Source organism: Colius striatus, chromosome 7, assembly GCF_028858725.1.
Source record: "Colius striatus isolate bColStr4 chromosome 7, bColStr4.1.hap1, whole genome shotgun sequence".
Taxonomy (NCBI): domain Eukaryota; kingdom Metazoa; phylum Chordata; class Aves; order Coliiformes; family Coliidae; genus Colius; species Colius striatus.
The window spans coordinates 36,654,151-36,675,435 of record NC_084765.1 but is presented as its reverse complement, the minus strand read 5'-3'; the positions used below and the strand labels follow the sequence as shown (position 1 = coordinate 36,675,435).

The 21,285-nt window shown below is 39.5% G+C and overlaps 1 protein-coding gene across 2 annotated transcripts in view; it reads right to left on the bottom strand.

Moving 5' to 3' along the window:
- Positions 1-21,285, bottom strand: part of ARNT2 (aryl hydrocarbon receptor nuclear translocator 2) — a 105,698-nt gene that overhangs the window by 72,317 nt on the left and 12,096 nt on the right. For both annotated transcript variants that reach the window (XM_061999907.1, XM_061999908.1), the window contains exons 2-3: positions 7,347-7,458; positions 1,123-1,170 (exon numbers count right to left, since the gene is read on the bottom strand). In XM_061999907.1, coding sequence (XP_061855891.1) covers positions 1,123-1,170; positions 7,347-7,458 — 160 coding nt within the window. The remainder of the gene's footprint in view (positions 1-1,122; positions 1,171-7,346; positions 7,459-21,285) is intronic.

The following is a 21,285-nucleotide window of genomic DNA, read 5'->3' as shown; positions in this document are numbered from 1 at the left end:
AGAGATACTGCTCCAATAAAAATAACTGAACTATTGGCTCTCCTGACCAGCAATCTTGGAAAGGCTCAAGCCTGGATGAAGAGGCTGAATCCAGGATGGAGACCAACCAACATACATGTACCAATGAGCCTAGAAAACCTGATGCTTATGCAGGCACAAATTGGGTCACGTGCATTACAAATCTTATGCCCTTAACACCCATCTTCTAGCAAACATTGGACTAGTACTCAGATCACCAGTTTTAACATCAGACACTGGGATATCCTTCCTGTAAATGACATCAGCTAAACAGAGATGCTGCTGATCTAGCTCAGTAGGCTATGATATGGTGTTATGACATATATTTCGCATACATATCTGTTAGACTGACTAGGAAGATCTTGTTAAAACCCTACAGTGACAGATGTGTTTTAACGCTGCTATAAAGCTGCATTTACAACTTGGATCATCAGTAGTTATCTGTAGGTCTTGAAGTATCTACCCCCTCACTGCAGCTGCTTGGTTTCTAATGAAAAAAATGCAAACAGTGTGACCAGAAAAAAGGAAAAGTGAAAAAAATGGCAATGATGCTTTAATGTTTGGTCTTGTTTCTAGTCTAGAAAATTCCATGTTAATTAACATTTATTTTGGCAATGTTTCCTATTCAGTTACACCTGAGTAAAGCTCACATAAATGAACTTTAATCTTAAAAAAAACAATCCACACTTCTAGAATCTGTCATACATTCTAACAGGCAGTTAACATCTGAAATAAATTCCAAATAAAATTAATTTTCAGTGGCAGAAAGACAACTTCAGCAATGTCTAACCAAAGTTCATCTACAGTAGTTGAAATTCTAAGCTAAAAATTACAAATCTTCTCACTTCACATAGCTGCAGAGTAAAATTATGACACACACAGTTTCAGCTTTGTAAGCCAATAGCTACATTAGGCAGATTTCTGCCAGGATGTCTAATTTTCATAGGAAGCTGATAAAAGCAGCAACAAGAATTTAGGTCAAATTGTTGGCAGGTTCTTCAGCCATATTCATAATGAGTTTAAAACATCCATGTCATAGTGGAACAGCTGTCTTTCTTCACTCAAAGAAGTCAGTGATTTGGCCAAGTCTTTGTAAATGCTCACCTTGAAAATTTGCTGGGTCCCTCCCCATCCTCATCGTCGAAGTCCATTCTGTAAAAGCAAGATTTCCAAATCAGTAATCATGACACTGCCAACAGTTACGTGAACATTCAAGCCACTGCTTCTCAATCTTGTTTGATTTCTATTTTGACTGGAGGTGTTAACAACATTAGATTCCAGTCTTGCTCATTATCTCCAGACTCCCTAAAAGTAGCTCATCAGCTGCCAGGAAAATAAAGAATACTTTTTAATTTTAATAAATAAAAAAGAATAAATCACTGTTGTTCTTCATAAAAATGTGCACTGTTAAAATTAACAAATAGAAGTAAGTACTAAAAAACCACAGTTCTTGTGAGACCGTTTTAGGCCTGATTAAAGTTTACAGAAATCACTGGTGACTATGTTAGAGGACTGAAATCAAGGCTAAAGAAAATAAAGGTCTAAAGCTGTACACATAATAATTAACAACATGCCACGATTTTCATCCTAGACTAAAGCAAGTATGTCAGAGGTAAAGCAGAATCAACCCCCATTCTTCCCGCTAAGACCATTACGCACATCACTGCTATTAGTTGTAGCTGTTGTACATTCTTTGGACTTGCCCTCTATTACTAATAATTTCACACAATTTACCAGCCAGTCTGCAGAGGGCAACGACTTTGTGGTACTCTCATGGTCATTATTAAAATGACCTATGGGTCTCCCACGCACCTAACTTACCTGCTTTATGTTCCAGAACTTCTTAAGTCAGGAGAAGAGACAAGCTCTTCCTTGGGCCAAATACCAGCCCTTCAGTTGGGCTCCTCCAGGGAGTCACAAAAAGCAGGAACCTCTTTCTTCACTTCTTACATAGATTAAGTAGGAAGATCAACTTCTGAAATTAGCCAGCTAAATCAGTTTCCCGTCTTAGTGTGATTGTTTCCTTTCCATTGATATTAAGTCACTACAAAATTATACAATAGTATAATTTCCAAAGCATTTTTGTGGACTTTTAAATCTTTAAAAAGAAGTAGACAAATACTTATACCAATTATAAGGTACCAGCTCTGCTACAATGGTAGAATAAGAACAAAGCTGGTCTAAATTTATAATAAACAATTGTTTTACTCGTGTATTTATTTGAATAAGAAAATACATTAGAATGAGATACAGACCTTGATCAGTTACTTAAATGTAATTTGTGTAGATAGGAAATCATAGGTTTGTTTTGCAAACAACTTTGTCAGGTTTCTTTAATACTCTAAGCTTTCTAACAGTACAGAGCAATAAAACTTCACACATTACAGATTCCATGTCTTTAACACTCTTCATATTAACAACAGATATAAAGCATAGTAAAGGTAAAAACTGCAAAGTGAAGATAATATTTATCTCAGCGTTAAAGGAAGCTTTGACCACTTAAAAATTAAGATCTATGTGTTCAGAGTGTAGAAAGCATGATATAAACACTCTCTAAAGCTACATTAGCATAGAGAATTATGAGAGGCAGTGAGGCAATATTGCCTTACTTCCTAACTCTGATAATCAAGACAAACTTGATTATAGAATCTATAGAACTATAGATTATAGAGCTATAGAAGATGTGTCTGAGTCACAGCAACTCATGTACAATTGGGACGAAGGCAGCAAATAAGCACATGAATTGGAAACGGTATTAGAAAAGTCGCAATAATATTTTCCAGATGGTAATAGTGATTATTCATTTCTGGAGGAAGCAGAGGGAAAAGCATTTTCCCCAAAGAGTCTTCAGAAAAGATGTGCATTTAATTTGGCTGTTTGATGCAATCATCGTTTTCACTATAATTGCCGTTTTTGCACATCTAATGATCAGCAAACCGGGTTCCCAAGCCAGGGACCTCTCTGCTGCCTTGTGCGGAACAACACCGACCTCCAGTGGCCACGGGCTCCGGGCCTGCAGCCCAGCCGGGACCCGCTGCTACCCCTCACCACAAAGGTGGCCGTCAGTGCTGGCACCAGCAGCCTGAACTTCCCCTAACATGCTGCATCTACAACACTCCTGGCGATTTAACATTTACACATTACCGTTAGCCAAAGGTCTCCTCTTACCTACCTGCTTCTTCCCAATGTATAATAACTTGTCTGTAGCCAACGTTCCAGAACAAACTGCCAAGTTACTTCAATTGCAACGTTTCTATCTACATCAAAAACGTGAAAGTCGGTGTTGCAGGAAAGCTGTTTGCCTGAAAGTGGAGGGCACAGTCATGCCAGCACTGGGCTGACTCCACCTGAAACCACTCACAAAAGCATCGTGTCAGGTAGACCCTTCACTGGTTTCACTGGCAACTGAAACACAACTGAGAGAAACCTCAGGGGACAAGGGCTGCAGAAAATACACATGCCTATAGGGAAAAGCCTTTTCTTCAGTGATTTGGTAAGACATTGCTTTAATTTGGGATAGATTAATTTTTTAATTTCTTTCCTTCCCCTCCAATATACTGAGATCTCATAACTCAGTAGATTTTCTTCGCTTCCAGTCAAATAACCCCCACTGAGTGCTAAGAGATGGATTTTTCCTATAAAATCAAGTATCAGCTCTACTGCACTTAGTCTAGTTTATCATCACTGCAATATAATGCAGAGAGGTACAAAGAAGCTGAAGACATTTAAAAGCTTGATGCTACCCACAGTCTATAACTACTTTAAAAGGAGTGAGACTAACACACCTATTTATCTAGATGGCTGGGCACCAGCTTCTTTTAAGATCTCGATGGGTTAATATCCATAGGTAATACCTAACACATTTATACAGAATATGAATGTCTAAGGTGTCACACAAGACTGTGGCAGACTAAGTCTTTAAACAATGCCTTCAGTTTATTAAGCTCCCTAAAACCCTTGATTTTATTCCAAATGCAAGATCATTAAAAAAGACAAATTGAAGATCAAGATCGTCAAAACTGTCAATACTTGTAAAGAGATAACAACAAATTGACTTTGTTCCATCCTTTTTAGTAAACAAATTTCCTATTTTCACACTTCAACGTGCAAAATGAAAAAACTCTTTCAAAACCTGAAAAAGGAATTATCTCAGGTATGAAGTCAGTGATTCCAATGTCCTGCCTGAACCACTGCATCTGCTTCACAGCGAGGCACAGTGAAAGATACACAATCAGTTGTAACCTTTAGCAGAATGCAAAAAAATAATATTCCAACAAACCCCTCATACCCTGCAAGATCTTCTGCTCCGATATAATATATTGCACATTAGCAAAACAGTGGAAGCAGCTTGCAAGAAGACAAACGACTTGATTTGAGAAGTTTCAGAAAGAGTATCTTTTATCTTCATTTGAAATTCCCATTAAAAAGAGACTTTTTAAAAGAGCTGCACTATGCTCTTTTGTTTTGAAGAGACAGCATAAATCTTGTTTTCCTCTTTCATATTGTGCATGTCAATCATGAAAAGGGCTGGTGTATGTGGTATTTATTAAACATATTTTGCTCAAAAGACATATTGGTACCATCAATATCATAACAAAAACATTTAATTGTTTAATTAGAAATACTGTTACAGCAAAAAAACACTCCACCCCAAGCACCAAGAAGGTGGTCAGCACAGGTTTAAAAGCATTGAGATGGGAGAGGATTTGAACATTCCAACAAAATCATTACGTAAAATTCCCAAGAAATGTCAAAAGATGGCTTGCCATGATGAGGTAGTGTAGGAAGCAGGCAGGAAGGATCAGGAGCAGATGCTGCTGAGAGGCAACTAGGGATCTATACTACAGCCTTTTGTTCAGTACAATATGAGAAGTACACTTAGGGAGGGAGGCTGGTGGGCTATGATCTCATCCTCCTCATATCTTACAGTTATAGGTCAGAGAAAAGACAAGACCGTATGCTGAGATAAAACAAAACCAACGCATCTGTAAACCAACTAAAAAAAACCCCTACAACCCTCCCCTCTCCAAGTACAAATAACCTAGGAAGGTAAAAAAGCCCCATGTCCTCTAATACAGCAAAGCCTGAAGAAAAAGCATCTTAAATAAAGAACCGATGTTACATTACTCTCAGGTAGTCAGGGACTACTGCACTTATGCACTACTAGGCTGTCACTTTTTTTTTATACACTACTTGGTATAATTTATAGAAAGGAAAAAATATTTTTCTGAGCTGTCAATGAAGCTGAATACCCACACTGCAGAAACACCTTCAGGATAGCCAATGAGTTTCAACTGATCTACATTCAAGTCCATACAGCAATTACTCTGCCAGCTTGCCTCAGCAATTATGAGAAAAGAAACAATATTCATAGATAACAGAAGCTGGAAAAGATGTCTGTGTTCACTACATTCCTTTATGTTTGGCACAAAGCATTCATTTCTAAAATGCCCAAGGATTTAGGTGTACAAAGATGTATCACCAGGACAGTAATGAAAGGACCAAGTGTTAGTTGCAACTTTGTTCAAAGAGAAGCTAGGAGCAATTGGACACAGCAGGCATTCCTTCCCTCAAGGTCTGAATACATACACACTGAACACAGAAAAAGAAAACAACAACGCCCTCAGCTCAGGCTTGGAGAAGGGCTTTTAGTTTAGAGCTATGGTGCACAGATGAAATACCACCGTCTGGGTATAACAGCAAATCTATACTACATTACTCACTGAATTTGCATGTTAAATACATTTAAAATAATTTGATTTCACGTTCCTCCCACCCTTCCCCCTCCTCCACTTTCTTGCAAATAGATGATACTTAAAATGCAACGGTTAAAGCATAGCTCTCAATTACTATCAAGTCAGTATTTAATATAATCAGAACATTTCACAGTCAGCAGCATCAACCCTTGGTAACAGCGATTTGCAAACTGGTACTCGCAGCTGACACGGTTCACTGTCAAAAAAAGATCAATTGTCCTGCAACTCAAAAGTACAAAAGTTTATATTTGTTATATAGTGATGAAAAGATGTTAATGCTTTGTTTTCTTTTTGAGTGCAAGTTTGAAAAGGCTTTTTCTCTGAAGAGTTTCAAAATAAAAATGTGATGCCTGTCAAAGACAGATTTCAGGAGTTTCTCAGGCCAATTTCTCTCAATTAGCTCAGCATATGGAAGCACACTCAGTACGCATAAATCTCTAAATTGTCCATTCCCCTCAGAACAATTCTCCTGAGTGCTCACGTCATACCAACCTAACTCCACATCCAAGGTAAGGTCCATCTTCTCTCTTCTTGATTCATTCCAGGACTCAGACTCCAGCACCGTTACTTGAGTGGACACCTAAAACGGTCTACAGACCTTGACAAACACTCCCTAGAGTAGCTGTCACAAGAAATAACATATTCTCCTTAGGTGTTCATCAGCAAAGATTTTACTCATGCTATTGATCCTGTTTAGCCCTACCACTGTCATATTTAGGGCTAAATTTAGGACTTGTCTGTCTCTTTTGAAGGTACTCTCAGATCAAAGTTATCTCTGAGAAAGCATCACCTAAAGACTTATTTGTGATCAAGCATTGATAAAAACATTTTTTGTTAACAGTAGTTTTCTGCTCTTTTGCAGCTCTTGACACACCCTCCTTCTAACACAGAGGATTAGTATGAGTTGCATCAGCAAGCTGATGTGGAAAAACTATCCCTACACCACACCAGCACCTGTAGTTGGATAAAACATTTTTTCTTCTTTAGCAGAGCCCTCAAGCTACGGCAAAGACTGAACTTGGTTCAAGCCCTTTCTCCCACAGTCAGAGAGATTATGCTGCATTTCCAGCAAGACGTAGAATATTATAGACCACCATCTCTGAAGAGTGACTGCTTGTGCTATTTTTGTACCTGGGACTACAAAGAGAACATTTTTAATGGAAGGCCTCTACTTGAGAGATCCGAGTCCAAACTTCAGATCAAGTTGCATAAGTCTTCATGTGCAAGTAATAACACATCTTGCTACCTTTATTCACACAATCAGTCCTTTGAGATTGAACAGATGTAGGCAATACACATTCATTACATGTACAACAGCCACAGGATCCTAACTGTTTCTGGATGCTTTGCCAAAACTGAAAGTCTTTTGAAGCATGCAAAACAACAAATACACTGATCAGCAAGTTTGACCTTGCAGGAAGAGCAGATACACTGAAGAGAAAAACAAAACATCAGTGACTAATATTATAACTGTATAACATTATATAATAAGCATACATGTATAGGTCCATTTTCAGTTTCTCAAAACCAGTCATTTCCAGTTTCAGACCTGAAAACAATGCAGTATCTTACCCAGAGCGACGTTTTCCTCCTCTGGAAGGCATGGATCCCGCCATTCTCACTTGTCCACTTGCCATTGGTGCCACAGGCAAGGCCACTGAGCCAGGAATATCTGATGCCATTTCTGTAATGCAGAGGTAGGGAAAGAGGAGGGGAAATAAATCCTTTAATCCATTACTTTCAAGGAGAAACCTGTGATGGTAACGTTAGAGAAAGGCTCTGTCAAGAATAAGCAAAGAAAGCTTTCTTTTTCAGTTTTAAGGAAAAGTAAAGCTCTCCTATCAAAGACCAGCAGACTCATAGTCCCCTTAAAGGAAGCCCAGTTCTGACAACAGTCACTCTGAGTGCCTTGGGAGACAGAATCATGGGCGGCTACCTCTGTATTTCAATTCACCTAATGGTTGTAACTTTACCTCAGACAGGCTGTCAGATGAAGGCCAACAACCTTTTACAATAGTTAAACTGCTGTGTAGAGAAATGCAGAGCTGAATTCCCAAGACAAACAAAGCTGTGGCTCAGGGTACCAAAAACTTCAAAAGCCTCACAGTTTGCCAATGAGGTCAAGAGTTTAGAACAGGGATGAACCAGCAGGTGACACTGATTTTTATTATTTATATTCTGGTGGCATTAGAGGACCAGACTGAACTTAGCAAAACTCCAAAGCTTCCTCTTATTTTTGTGTGGTGCCTTGCAGAGCAGAACTGAGCCCAAAATCCACAGGTTAATGACATCTTCAAATCTCAAAACTTTGATCTGAGGAACAGCAGGAGCACACCTCACACAACAGTTTTCAGATCGCTAATGGCAAGTTCTTCTGCAATCTACTAACACTTCACTACACTTCAAAAAAGAGAAGTGTAATATAATATATTTATACTCTTTTCTGCTATCCCATGGGTTAAGCATGTTTTGCATCTGTGCAGCTCCTGTAAACTACGTAAGCAATTAAAACTCTTTTAATGCAGATATGCTTTGCTCAGTATGAGGATAAAATCTATAGTCACAATAATTATCTAGAAAGAAAAGGCATTCTCCTTCCAATTTTTCTTTAAAAAAAAAAAACTTGGCAGTGTATCTGGAGCTACAGATAAATATATTTACTAATGGAAAGCAAATCTTAAAAAAAAAAAATCCTGCTACTTTTTTCCAACAGACAAGTACAAAAGAACTTCAATTACGGTAAGAGGAATCCATGTTCTTTCACTATGTCTGGAGAGCACTTTATCTCACTTGATGTAAATCCATTACGCAACATTATGCATTTCAAATAATAACACTTTATCTGTTCACTGATTTCATGAATTTCTTCCAGTACATTTACTTTTATTAACTCCTTTTCACCTAAAAAGCAACAGAGTAAAGTACTCAGACAGTATTTTTCAACAGTGTGCAAAGACAAACAATGAGACCTCTGCCTACCACACCACATCACCCAAAGTCCTGCAGTGTCTAAAGCTACTTCTATGTGGAAACATTACATTAATGTATATTAGTATTTCTTCCACACAAATAAAAGTATAAGCAAAAAACTGGTAAGTCACCATTTGCAGAATAAGTACCCTTAGCATCTAATGCAAATAATTCACCTGGAACATTAAAACTCACATTTCCTGGACAGCACTGAAGGTCATTTTGAAATTCTCTGCTCACTCATTTAATAAAGCAGACGGTAAAAACCGTAATAAATCTACCTGCAAAGTGTCCCTGTCACTCAGAAACACATTCCAGTATAGATCATCAATCAGATTTTTTTAAAGTAGCAATTATAAAACAATTTTAGATCAACTCTGAACAATATTTTAAGAGACTTAAAACAATATTGTATTTTAATTGTGATGAGAAATTCTTCTAACCTCACTTTCCTCAATCTGAAACAAAGACAATGAAAAACCAGGCCCAGTGACAAACTCATCTGATCTTAAAACTCTAAGAGCCAAAGGTAATTATTTAAGGTAATTTTATAGATGACTAAAAGGGATCAATGTACCATCCTTGCACTGCTATAGATCTCATTTTTAGAGATGTATCCAAAATAGGTTGAGTAAACCTCTTTCTATAGGTACTATGCTCTTGCCTTCAACAACTCAGAGAGACCTAGACAGATTTGGTCAGATATTCAATTTAGGTGGTTGTGGCTAGGCAGAATGAGTTGGTTTTTCTGCTCTTACGTTCAGCCATTAATGTAAGAAGACATGACAGACAAGGGTAGTTAGCGATTTCAAGTAATAAGGAAAAACAGAACCTGTGTATTTTTAATAAGAAATACTAAAAAGAAAGAAAGGCTACAGGAACAAACACTACAGACTCAGTTAAATCAGTGTTCAAAAACACCTGAAGGAAAACATTCTGCAACAAACAGATCATCTGTCTATCATGTGGAAGTTGAAGAGTTACTGAATGGGTATCTTGACTTTCTAGATTGGTACGTCAAGAAAAGCACAATAAAGAAACTTCTTACACAAAATAACCTTCAAATATGTCTTCACAGTCCTGGAAGAACAAACCCAAGCTCATTGAATTGACCACTCTGAAAGTGACTTTCCTTCCGCCAACAGAAATAAAACAAGTGTTGCTTGCTTTACTCAAAATTAAAACATAAGCATACGGGTATAATGTCCAGAAAGTAAAACAAGGTCAGGCTGAATGTTCATGAAAATTATCTATAACCATCAAGGCAGTATGTTGGGAAAAAGAAAAAAAAATAAAAGAAGTCCCTTAATGTCAAACAGAAATCACTTTGCTGCTGCAAAAATAAATGCAGTATTTAATTTCAAAGTTACAAAGTCACCTAGAGATCTGTCAAAGAACACAGAAATGATATTAAAACAAAACCCAGCACAAAACTCATGATCTTTAGTGGATATTCTTCCAGTTAGATGACACCTAATGGCTCTTGTCTTATTGCTGTCATGCCTGGGCGCAGCCCTGATCCTGCCACTAACACTCCCGTTCATCTTGGGGATCTCTGAGAAGCCATGCTAATCCAGGGACAATGTCAGTGCTTGATGTAAAAGCAGCAGGATTAGTCCCTCCTTTTCTGTCCAGAATTAATTTCACTGCTCAACGCTCCAAACTTGGGTATTATACTTTCCTCCAGTGCCACATATAGGTCACCTCCAAAATAGCCATGGATTTTTTTGAAATAAAAGAATAGCTGCAAATGGTCATTAAAAATATAGGGATAAATTGCAGGGATTCATTCCTAATAAATTCCATGTTCATCTGCAACTTTGTTATAGAGATCTGTACAAATAACAGCTACTGTGCAGTTCACAAAGCAGAACGTTAAAAGCAAGGTACATGCTGCACAAGGATACCTCGAAAATGCACGTGAACCACAATCACAGCAAGAATGACTGGACAGTGCAACATGCCAGGACGAACATGAACTCTTTTCATGCAGCAACTTATTAAACAAGGGTTCCTAAGACCGAACTTTAAGTCTTATGCCCCATCTCAGATCCACTGCCTAGCATCTCTGACACGAATTTGCAACCTGCTGAGGCACCTCCCAGAGAAGAGCAGATCTTTGGCCAGGTGTCTTCACAGCCTGTCTCATGCAGCTCAGGACATGGCATTTCCTACTCTGCCCCTCTCCGGAAACCACAGCCCTATACCTTGCTGCGAAGCTTTGAAACACAACCAGATGCTGTGTATGACAAGACTTTCTAAGTCCATCTTACTGAAGGTGCTATTCACCACGCTCTTTCAGCCACTTGGGCATCCCAGGCTACGGTCCCCTCACCTGTACACATCAGACGCAGACAGGACCGGGTTTAAACCTGAAGGCTACTGGAGAAAGCTGTCTACAACTTCCACAGACTTTGCATCCCCAGCGTTAACTTTAACACCCAGTTCCAGGTTTGCTATTACATGTTAGGTACCATCGAGCATGCTTCTCACAGGGCTTTTATCCTTCAGTATCTACTGTAATAAATGGGATTAAAGTCGGATACTGGTGTCTAATTAAAACAACAAGATTCTACTTTTATCAATACAATTGCGACAGATTTCCAACTGCTAATCCACAGAACGACTGAGACGTCAATCACCTTCAATTAAATGTGGATCTAAGGCTAAATACAGAATTATGAACATGCCCTCTCCCATGAACAACACCATAGACACTGATCTTAAATGTTCTAAGGAAGCAGGTATCAAAAACTTCTTTGGAGACTGTATTTTTCCATACCCTGAAGTCATACAGGAGTCAGATGCGTCTCAGCAAAAAAGGTTTTGATTGCAGTCAGCTGCAAAGAGGATTTTCTGCCTAGCACAGAGACATTTAAGAATAAACTAAATCAGATCTCCTACTTCAGAACATGCCAATGAAAATATGAAGCCATCATGTAGCCAAAAATATTTCATAGAAACACCTATGCTAAAAATCTAGCTGTATATCCTGTCATTGCTTTTATGTGTTAACTACAGAGATTATAAAACGGAGCTCACTCTTGGAGAATACAAAAAATGAAACATTTTCATCTTTCCTGATACCTCTGTTAATACTGTTTTACTTGCATTCCATTGCCTGATACTTTAAATAGACTCTACATCAGAAAGATCTACTGTACAGAGAGGATATTCAGAAAAGCAAAAACATTCCTTTCCATGCTCTTAACAGAATTACAATAACAAATAAATCACAAAATGTAATAAATCCCACCTTAAGGAAGACTCTTACAAAGATGCTATTTCCTTCCTGTGAATGAAACCTTCTTGGAGAGAAATTTTATCCGCATATAAGAAGTGTCAGAAACCTCTGGGAAGAAATGTAGCAGCATTGGTATTCTGCTCAGAAAATGTCATCACAGATCTGTTTACCTTAACTGTGGACCATGATTCAGCCGGTGACAACCGTCTTGCATACTGATCAATTTATTTGCAGCAAAATTACTAACATTTTCTACTTTAACTGTTTAGGTTCTGGAAACAGCTACTAAGATAGTGAAGGCTTTTTCTGAATAATATATAAATCCTACTCCATTTAAAAATTTCCCCTCCACCACGATTCCCTGTAATTTGGGATGGGGGGGTCCCCCATAATGTTGAAGAAAAATTAGAGCATACAGTTAGTAAAGAAACACTCCCTTTTTAACATTTAAAATGATTTTAAATCAAACCTTTATCATCCATTTGCATCATCGGTGAATGTTAAGTATACATGAAGGCAGGGAGATGATGTGATTAAATAGATCATTTTGAGGGAAACAGGCTGTTCAGCAGACAGTGACCAATTATGTATGAGTGGCCTAACTGGTGGTTTAGAGGGCAAATCCAGTTACCTTGCTCCCTGCCTCTTCTGCTGTGACTCTGGAGGAGATGCCAAAGTTAGTGCAATGTAACCAGTCTAAGACATATCTACCACAGGTCCCATAAGTAGATGGGGAGAGCAGGCTTTGAAGTCAAGGAGGAGAAATCCCACTTAGTGCCTCTACACTTCACTGTTGTGTTCCCAAAACCCATTTGTGGAGTTCCAGAATTTCAATACCAACCATACTTTTTTACATGTCCTGTTGTTCAAACAGCATGGGATGTGCAAAAGAAGGTGAGATGCTGACATAGCGTTAGAATTAGAACTAGACCTTGACAAAGAGAGTTCTGATCTGCATTAGGGTAACTGTTGCATTAAGTGCTCAGCTTGAGGGATGATGCAAGGCAGATGCCTGAAGGATGAGTAGTCAACACTGAAAATCAGGGTCCTCTGAAGCACATACATCTAGGCATGAAGAAAGTATGGTACACAAAAATCCACTTGAAACATCAGTCTTATGATTTGTAACATCAAAAATTATTTAATACAGTACTCCTAAATGATTTTGAATGCTACTTCAACTATACTTCTCATTTCCAATTTTCATGCTAATCACTTTGTTTGTTACAGTCATGTCTGGTAATTCCATTCATCCAGATCTACTCCATAGTCAAGGCACAACAATTTCCACAGACAGCAGGACATCAAAAAAGGATGCAGACCACATTCATGCTCACTGCTTAGGACTTCTCTGCCTGAATGATCAATAACTCACATACAACTGAATAAACTCAGAATGGTCTTTAGCATGATAATAGAATCATAGAATGGTAGGGGTTGGAAGACGCCTCTAGAGATCATTTAGTTCAATCCCCCTGCTAAAGCAGGTCCACCTAGATCAGGTCACATAGGTATACATCCAGGCAGGTCTTGAAAACCTCCAGAGAAGGAGACTCCACATCTGCCCTGGGCAGCCTGTTCCACTGCTCAATTACTCCTTGTCCTGTCATTAGATACAACAGAAAAAGTGATGCCCCAGCCTCCTGACATCCATCATTTAGATATTTAGATAATGAGATCCCCTGCAGTCTCCCCTTCTCCAGACTAAACAGTCTCAGTTCCCACAGCCTCTCTTCATAAGGAAGATGCTCCAGTCCCCTGATCATCTTGGTGGCCCTGTGCTGGACTCTCTACAGAAGTTCCTTGTCCCTCTTGAGCTGAGGAGCCCAGAACTGGACACAGTACTCCAGATGAGGCCTCATCAGGGCAGAGTAGAGGAGGAGAAGAACCTCCCTTGACCTGCTGGCCATAGTCTTCTTGAAGCATCCCAGGATGCCATTGGTCTTCTTGGTCACAAGGGCACATTGCTGGCTCATGTTTAATTTATCAACCAGGACTCCCAGGTCCCTCTCTGCTCTCCAGCAGTTCAACCACCAGCCTGTACCGGTGTATGGGTTTGTTCCTCCCCTGATGCAGAACTCTGCACTTGTCCTTGTTGAACCTCATGAAGTTCCTCTCTGTCCAACTCTCAAGCCGGTCGAGATCCCGCTGAATGGCAGCACAGCCTCTGGGGAATCCGCCAGTCCTCCCAGTTTGGTGTCATCAGGGAAATGACACTCTGTCCCCTCATTCAGGTCATTAATGAAGATGGTGAACAAGACTTGCCCCAGAACCGACTCCTGTGGAACTCAACTGTCCACAGTGATTCAGAAGACCTGGAGTCACATCTGTGTACCTACAGCAGAGATTGTTATAGACTAAACACTCAATGTGAAGCAGAGACAGAAGATGCACATTGCTACCTAAGGTTAGGGTAGGAAGAAGGGAACAGGTAACTGTTTCTTCATTCCTCCTATCTTCCCAACAGACGGCACGGCACCAATTCACTTTCTCATGTACCTCCCCGCATTTTTCCTGGCTATTTTTCCAATTCTCAATTATAATTCCTCGTTATATCTTCTTGACCAACTCAGCCTCTGGCTTAGATGAACTATTTCTTGTATGCACTCTAATAAGCCAATATATTCAACTACTGACAAATCATGCCAAACTATGATCAAACTATGACCAAAGAGGTTGCTGGAATGCAAAATAAAGAGAAAAAATTTAAGAAGAGGCCTTAATGACTCGTTCTGAAAACGTGTCTCTAGTTTTGGAAAATAGAAAACCTTTCAGAATTAAGGCGTGTGTCTGCATTGATGAATGAACTTGAAGACTGTCACTTGAACTTAAGCCCCTGGCCTGCCTTTGAAATTTGATAAACCTTTCTTACTGCAGAAGTGAGGGCTTTAACTCCAACAGAACAGAACCTAGGTTTCCATCACAGTTATTATGGACAGACACATTAGAAGAAAAGCCCTTCTTGCATCTGAAGTCTGGAAGGTCACCAAAAAGTGGTCTAGAAACAAATCCAAGGACCTGGACCAGCCCTGCACTGAAATAAAACTTGAGTCTCCAACATTTGGCAAGTCTCTCGGGTATAAACACTTGTAAGTGGGAAAGTGCACATGCAACCTGGGTAGGGAAGTAGGGTAGCAACTGTAAAAGGCCAGTTTGCAGAAAGGACAAAAATCTATCTTCGAAAGGCTGTTTCATGGTTGATGGAACCTTTCTTAAGAGAAGAGAGGCAGGTCCAGTCACAGTGAAAGTCCAGCTGTAGGTTCATTCCTCCAAGGAAGGAGACTCCACATCCTCCCTGGGCAGCCTGTTCCAGTGCTCCATCACCCTCACAGTAAAATAGATTTTTCTTATGTTTAAATGTTTGGGGTTTTTTTTGTTCCAGTTTCATCCCATTGTCCCTTGTCCTGCTGCTAGATACAATAGAAAAAAGGGATGCCCCAAACCTCCTGACACCCACCATCCATATACTTGTAAATATTAATAAGATCACCCCTCAGTCTCTTCTTTTCTAAACAGCTCCAGTTCCTGCAGCCTTTCCACACTGATACAACACAATTCTTCACTTAATTGTCTTCTGCCTTAATTTGCCTTGTTTTTATTTATATTCTTTCAGCTGATATTGGTGACACTTGTCAAAAGTACTAAATAAACTACAAAATAATTAAGCTCCCCAAATTATGTATCATTTCCACTTGAAATGAATGGTGATCCTCCCTCCTCCTCTGACATTTTATATTTGCCAAAAATAACTGTATAGTTATAAGTTGTGTGCAAGAAACAGAAGGTAACATTCAAAGTTATTTTCCATAATTTTTACTTAGCATCAAAACTAGCAAGTAGCATATATGGATGTTCTGTTATGCAAAAGTAGCCAAAGCTAACCCCATTAATGAACTCACCAAAACTGCAGAAGCACACACCCAGCCTGGGCAAACAAACACTACGAAAAAAATAATAAAATTTAATGACTTTCCTTCAAGTTTCCCACAGACAGATCATGCTCAGTCCATTAACTCTTCATTTAACAAGTCTGTTTCATTTAGCTTGTTTTGGTTGGCATTCAATTAGAAATTCGTGTACAGGACATTTTTGTTTTCCTTTTCAAAACAGAACACTTGCTGTATCTCATCCAATAAAACACCAGGAGGTAAAGTAGAAGCTGCAAGACAAGCTAAAGCTACACTAAAGCCAGGCACAATAATACTGAAGTAGGCAAAACACTTGCATATGGCCATGCCCCGCAAGATTACCAGTAATCATTCACTAAAAGGCCTTGGTAAGATTTGTTGCTCAGTAGAAAAGCAAAGTCACCTAGGTAACTCTTGATTAGTTCCAATGCAAGTTAAACACAACCCACAACACTGTATCATCAGCTTTACTGTGATTCTAGCTATGGCCAAGTTGTGTCACATCTGCCTCTGCAGTGCTAAGAGTTGCTGAGATTGGACTTCTGTCTACACAGAAAGAAAAAACCCCTCGTCCAACTACTCACTTCCTGCCTTGCTCTATGTCATGTCCCTTGCTGGTTGACCTCATGACTACGTGTATAAAACAGAACAGCTAAACCTAGATTCCTTCTCCCACTGCATTGCTTGTCCTCTCTTGGGAGTCACTCCAAGCCTATCCACTCTTCAAGGGCAATATGGAGCTACTATCAAACTGTCCCACAATTTGCTCCTTCTCATCCTTTTTTTTTCTTCCCACATCCTCACTACTTTTGCCAAGCCATCTCTGGATGCCCCAAACACCCTGCTGGAGGAGGAAGCTGTGGATGCCAGAAGTTTATATGGGGGGGTTTTTTATGCCCAAAATTGTGGAAAGGAAATCCACCGAGTGCTACAAAATACAAATGTCATGCCTGGCTCAAGAAGCCTCTGAGTCACAAACGGCTGAAGGGTGGGAAGGTACCCAGGAGAAGCACCACACAGCTTGCTCTGATTTTCTACTCCTCCAAGCACCTGCTTTTGATCAGTGCTAGAAAAGACATACTGGGCTTGAAAAATCTTCTTTTAGGACGTAACAAACATCTTTTACAACATGAGCAGTGGGCACAACATTTCCCAAGTGTGCTTCTACAAAGGTAAGAAATTAGCCAACTATCAACATTAATTTATTTCATTAACAATCAAATCCAGCATTTTCCATAGTATGCGCTTGCTCTACATCACCAATTACTAGTTTTGTATCATCATTGCTATTTTTCCATCCCCAAACTCATCTTGTTTCATTTCCCTGTTCTATGAGACAATTGTTGAAAGATGCTTACAAGCCATGTCCTTTTATAAATTCCTGTACAATTTATGATAAATAAATAATAACAATGAGTGCAGATAAACACAGAACAGTCATGTCATCACTTCAGGATTCATTTTTATTAATTCATCTTCAAATTATTTGGTTTTAAATAATATCTATATTGTCTTCTATCAGAATCAGGAGCTTTACTCTCTATATGGCAATTTTTTCCAAGCCATTGAAATTGGTTTGAGATTTCAAGCAAACACAAGCACTTGATTACAAATCTATTTAGTTCATGTACAAGTTTTGTTAATTTGCAGATATTGTTTTGAAAGTGCTATTAAAATACAATGGTATACACAAGAAAAACCTCACCGAGATCAATACTGTGGTTATCCAGAGTTTACATCATAACAAGACAACAGTGTTCTAAACCTCTATCAACTACATAGAACATACTAAATAGCTGTAAATACGCAATGAAATAATGGTGATGAGTAATAAATTTGCCCACAAAGCTGACCAAAATAATCTTAACCAAATGCAGTCTGAGGTAGCCTAACTTCCCTATGAATCCAAAGACTTCTCTTGACTATTTAACTTTTCCTCTCTACAAAGAAATGTCACATGCAAGTCATTTTATGTCACTTGAGAGACACCTTCGCTTGATTCTTGTCCATATTTTCTGTTACCTACAATAGAAGTCAGATACCAGATTTGAGTGTGCAAGAAGGTATTTCTGACCATAGTTTTTGGTTCAAATTGGAAGCACTTTGACAAGATATTTCTTAATGAACAAGCAGAGATTGTTTTGTGAATTACTTCATTCCTGGTCATCCTTTTTAATTGTTTCACATAAATATTCTTATCATAGGATCACAGAATGGTAGTGGTCGGGAAGGACCTTTAGAGATCATCTAGTCCAACCCCACTGCTAAAGCAGGTCCACCTAGATCAGGTCACACAGGAACGCATCCAGGTGGGAGCTTGGGAGCCCCAAACTGGACACAGTTTATAATCCATTTTCACTGGGTTAGACAAGCACAGTAAGAGTTGTCTAAACTCACTGGGGCAACTATTTACAAAATTTATCCAACATTTAAAAATTTGAAAATCCAAGGAGCCAGACTAAGACAGAAGTGGTACCTTGTACCTAACCTGCCTACTACAACAGAGAATGGGTCAATTATCAGAAGAAAACATCTCTTTCAAGTTTTCTTACTGGGCCAAGTTTGGGTCATACCTTTCCTGAGGAAATGGTGACTGTTCAAACTATGTTAGACTAAACCAACCATCACTGCTGTGGTGGTAGTTCATGAGCTGCCCTGCAAGCCACTGACCAAGTTGAGGTCAAAGACCTGAGGCCCTTGTGATGCACTCACATACACAGAGATATTCACTCTCTGCCAGCTGCTGAAAGCTCAGAACAACAGGGTGAAACTACAATGATGTCAAATTTAGACTATTCCAATTTAAATTATTCATTGAAAATTACTTACTCATGTCCTTCAAATGCCTTTATTATTTATTACAAAGAATTTTTTTAGAGTGTGCCTCAGAAGGGTATGTTAATTCTAAATTTCATTCAGAAGAGCAACTTGCATCACCAAATACTTAATTATCAGTATATTTACAGTGTCCTTGGGCACTGCTGGGTAATCAGAATGCTATTGTTTTCATTAAACAGTATTTTATTGATAGCACTAATGACTTCAGTTCTGCTTGATCAACACGCAAATGATGCTTATTTGATGTTATGATAATTGGCCTTTCAGGTGTTTCCACATCCCAAATTATTACCAAGAGTAAGAATATGTGAAACACTAAACAGAATATTACTATGCATCAAAACACATGTTTAGTCCTTCTCTCTTTCCTCAGTTTCTAAAAACTTCTCTATCTAAAAATTTCAAGGGGGGAAAAAACACTTCTATTTCCATTTTGAAAATCCAGCCTGAGCATTGCATGTTAAATATTCAGTTCACTTTATGCCTTACAGAACTCCCAGTGGTCAAAGGAGATTTCCTGATTAACTCTCTTTTTTTCTCTAGAGATGAGAGAAAACAGATAACCTCGCTTTCCCACAGCAACGACAAAGATCAAAATCTTCCTGTGACTCAAATGAGATGTACAAGTGACTTACATTGCTCGTGCAATCTATTACTCCAAAACATTATTTTTCAAAGCTCCAGATCCAGTTTACGAAGCACTATAGTCCAGCTTTCAGACCATGGAAAAGGGCTGTATGTAAGAAAAATCCAGAGTCAAATTGAACAGAACCTTGAAAACCACCTGAAAAACAGTGGTTTCGCCTGGGCCAGGTTTTGGTAGTGTGGAGGGCTACAGGGGTGGCTTCTTTAAGCAGAAATCTGCCAGAAGCATCCTCTGGGCTAACGTCGGTCACTTCTAAGATGGACCCACCACTGACCAAGGCCTGGCCAATAGCGATGGAGGTAACGCCTCTGTGGATAATGGATTTGAGAAGAAGTTGCTGCACAGTTGCTAGACTGCAGCAGCAACAAGGAGTGAGAATGTGAAAACATCTCCACAGACATCAAGGTCACTGGAGATGGAAGGGTGGGAGGTACTTAGCCCCTGAAAGAAAGATTCCCCTGTCACCTGTGGTACATGGTGAGGCGGCTGTGCCCCTGCAGTCCATGGAGGACACCAGGGAGCAGAGACCCACCTGCAGCCTGTGGAGGAGCCCACGCTGGAACGGGTGGATGCCTGAAGGAGGCTGTGACTCTGTGGGAAGCCCACGTTGGAGAAAGTTCCTGGCAGCAACTAGAAAGCCTGTGGGGAGAGAGGAGCCCATGACAGAGCAGGTTTGCTGTCAGGACTTGTGATCTTGTAAGGCACTCAGGCTGGAGCAGTCGGTACCTGACTGTTCTTCTGGTGGATGACCCACGTTGGGGCAGAGTGTGAGGAGCTGCCCCTGTGGGAGGCCCCATGCTGGAGCAGTTCGTAAAGAACAGTAACCCATGGGAAGGACCTATATTGGAGAAGTTTGGGGAGGACCCCACACTGTAGCAGTGGGAAGTGTGAGGAGGCCTCTCCCTGAAAAGAAGCAGCAGCAAAGTCCATCTGTAATGAACTGACCTCAATCCCCATCCCCTGTGCTGCTGGAAGGGAAGGAAGGAGAGTCCTGGGAAAAGGGAGGGGTGGGGAGAGTTGTTTTAAGATTCAGTTTTATTTCTCACCTCCCTGCTCTGTTTTGATTGTTCATCAATAAATCAAACCTTTTCTCCCCAAGTTGAGTCTGTTTTGCCCATGACGGTACTTGCTGAGTGACCTCCCTGTCCTTATCTCGACACACAAACCTCTCATTATATTTTTCTCTCCCTTGTCCAGTTTAGGAGTGGGAGTGATAGAACGACTTAGTAGGCACCTGACACCCAGCCAGGGCTAAACCACCACACCAGTCTTACCACAACTTTTAGTAGGCACCAATCAGAGATTTGAGTGTGTTCAGTTTAACTTCCCACAGAGGACAACCTTCAGAACATCTGAAGTCTTAACTGTTCCGATATACCAGCCCATATTAGCAGCTACCCTCTTCCTTTGGGGAAGATGAGTTCCCCAAAACCCGAATTGTTCTACAAGCAAAAAAAACCCCAAAAGTTACAGATAAAAGTCTTAGTGATATTTTTTACCTTTCATTGCCCCAGGATCATGACACTTTTTAGAACATTTCCTCTTTTAGTTAATTTCACATATTGTATCTTCCATGTTTGCAAATAATAATAAAGAAAAAGCTTTGGGAAATTAAAGGTTGTATGACTTTCCTGAATTTTTCATTCCCTCAAATACTCCAAATAGAATATCTCAACATTATGGCAGAAGGACATTATTCCTAGCCATATAGAAAACATAAAATGCTCCTATGCTCTGTGCAGATTTCTTTGTGTTACTTTGAGTTCACTACACACCCAAGAATTTGTCATGAATTTTGGAACACTATTTTCTGCTTAACTTCTTCACAGACCTATTTCCTGAACTGCTTTTATAATATTGAATCTCATCTTCTGCTTTTTACATTTACCAGTTTTAAAATAAGGG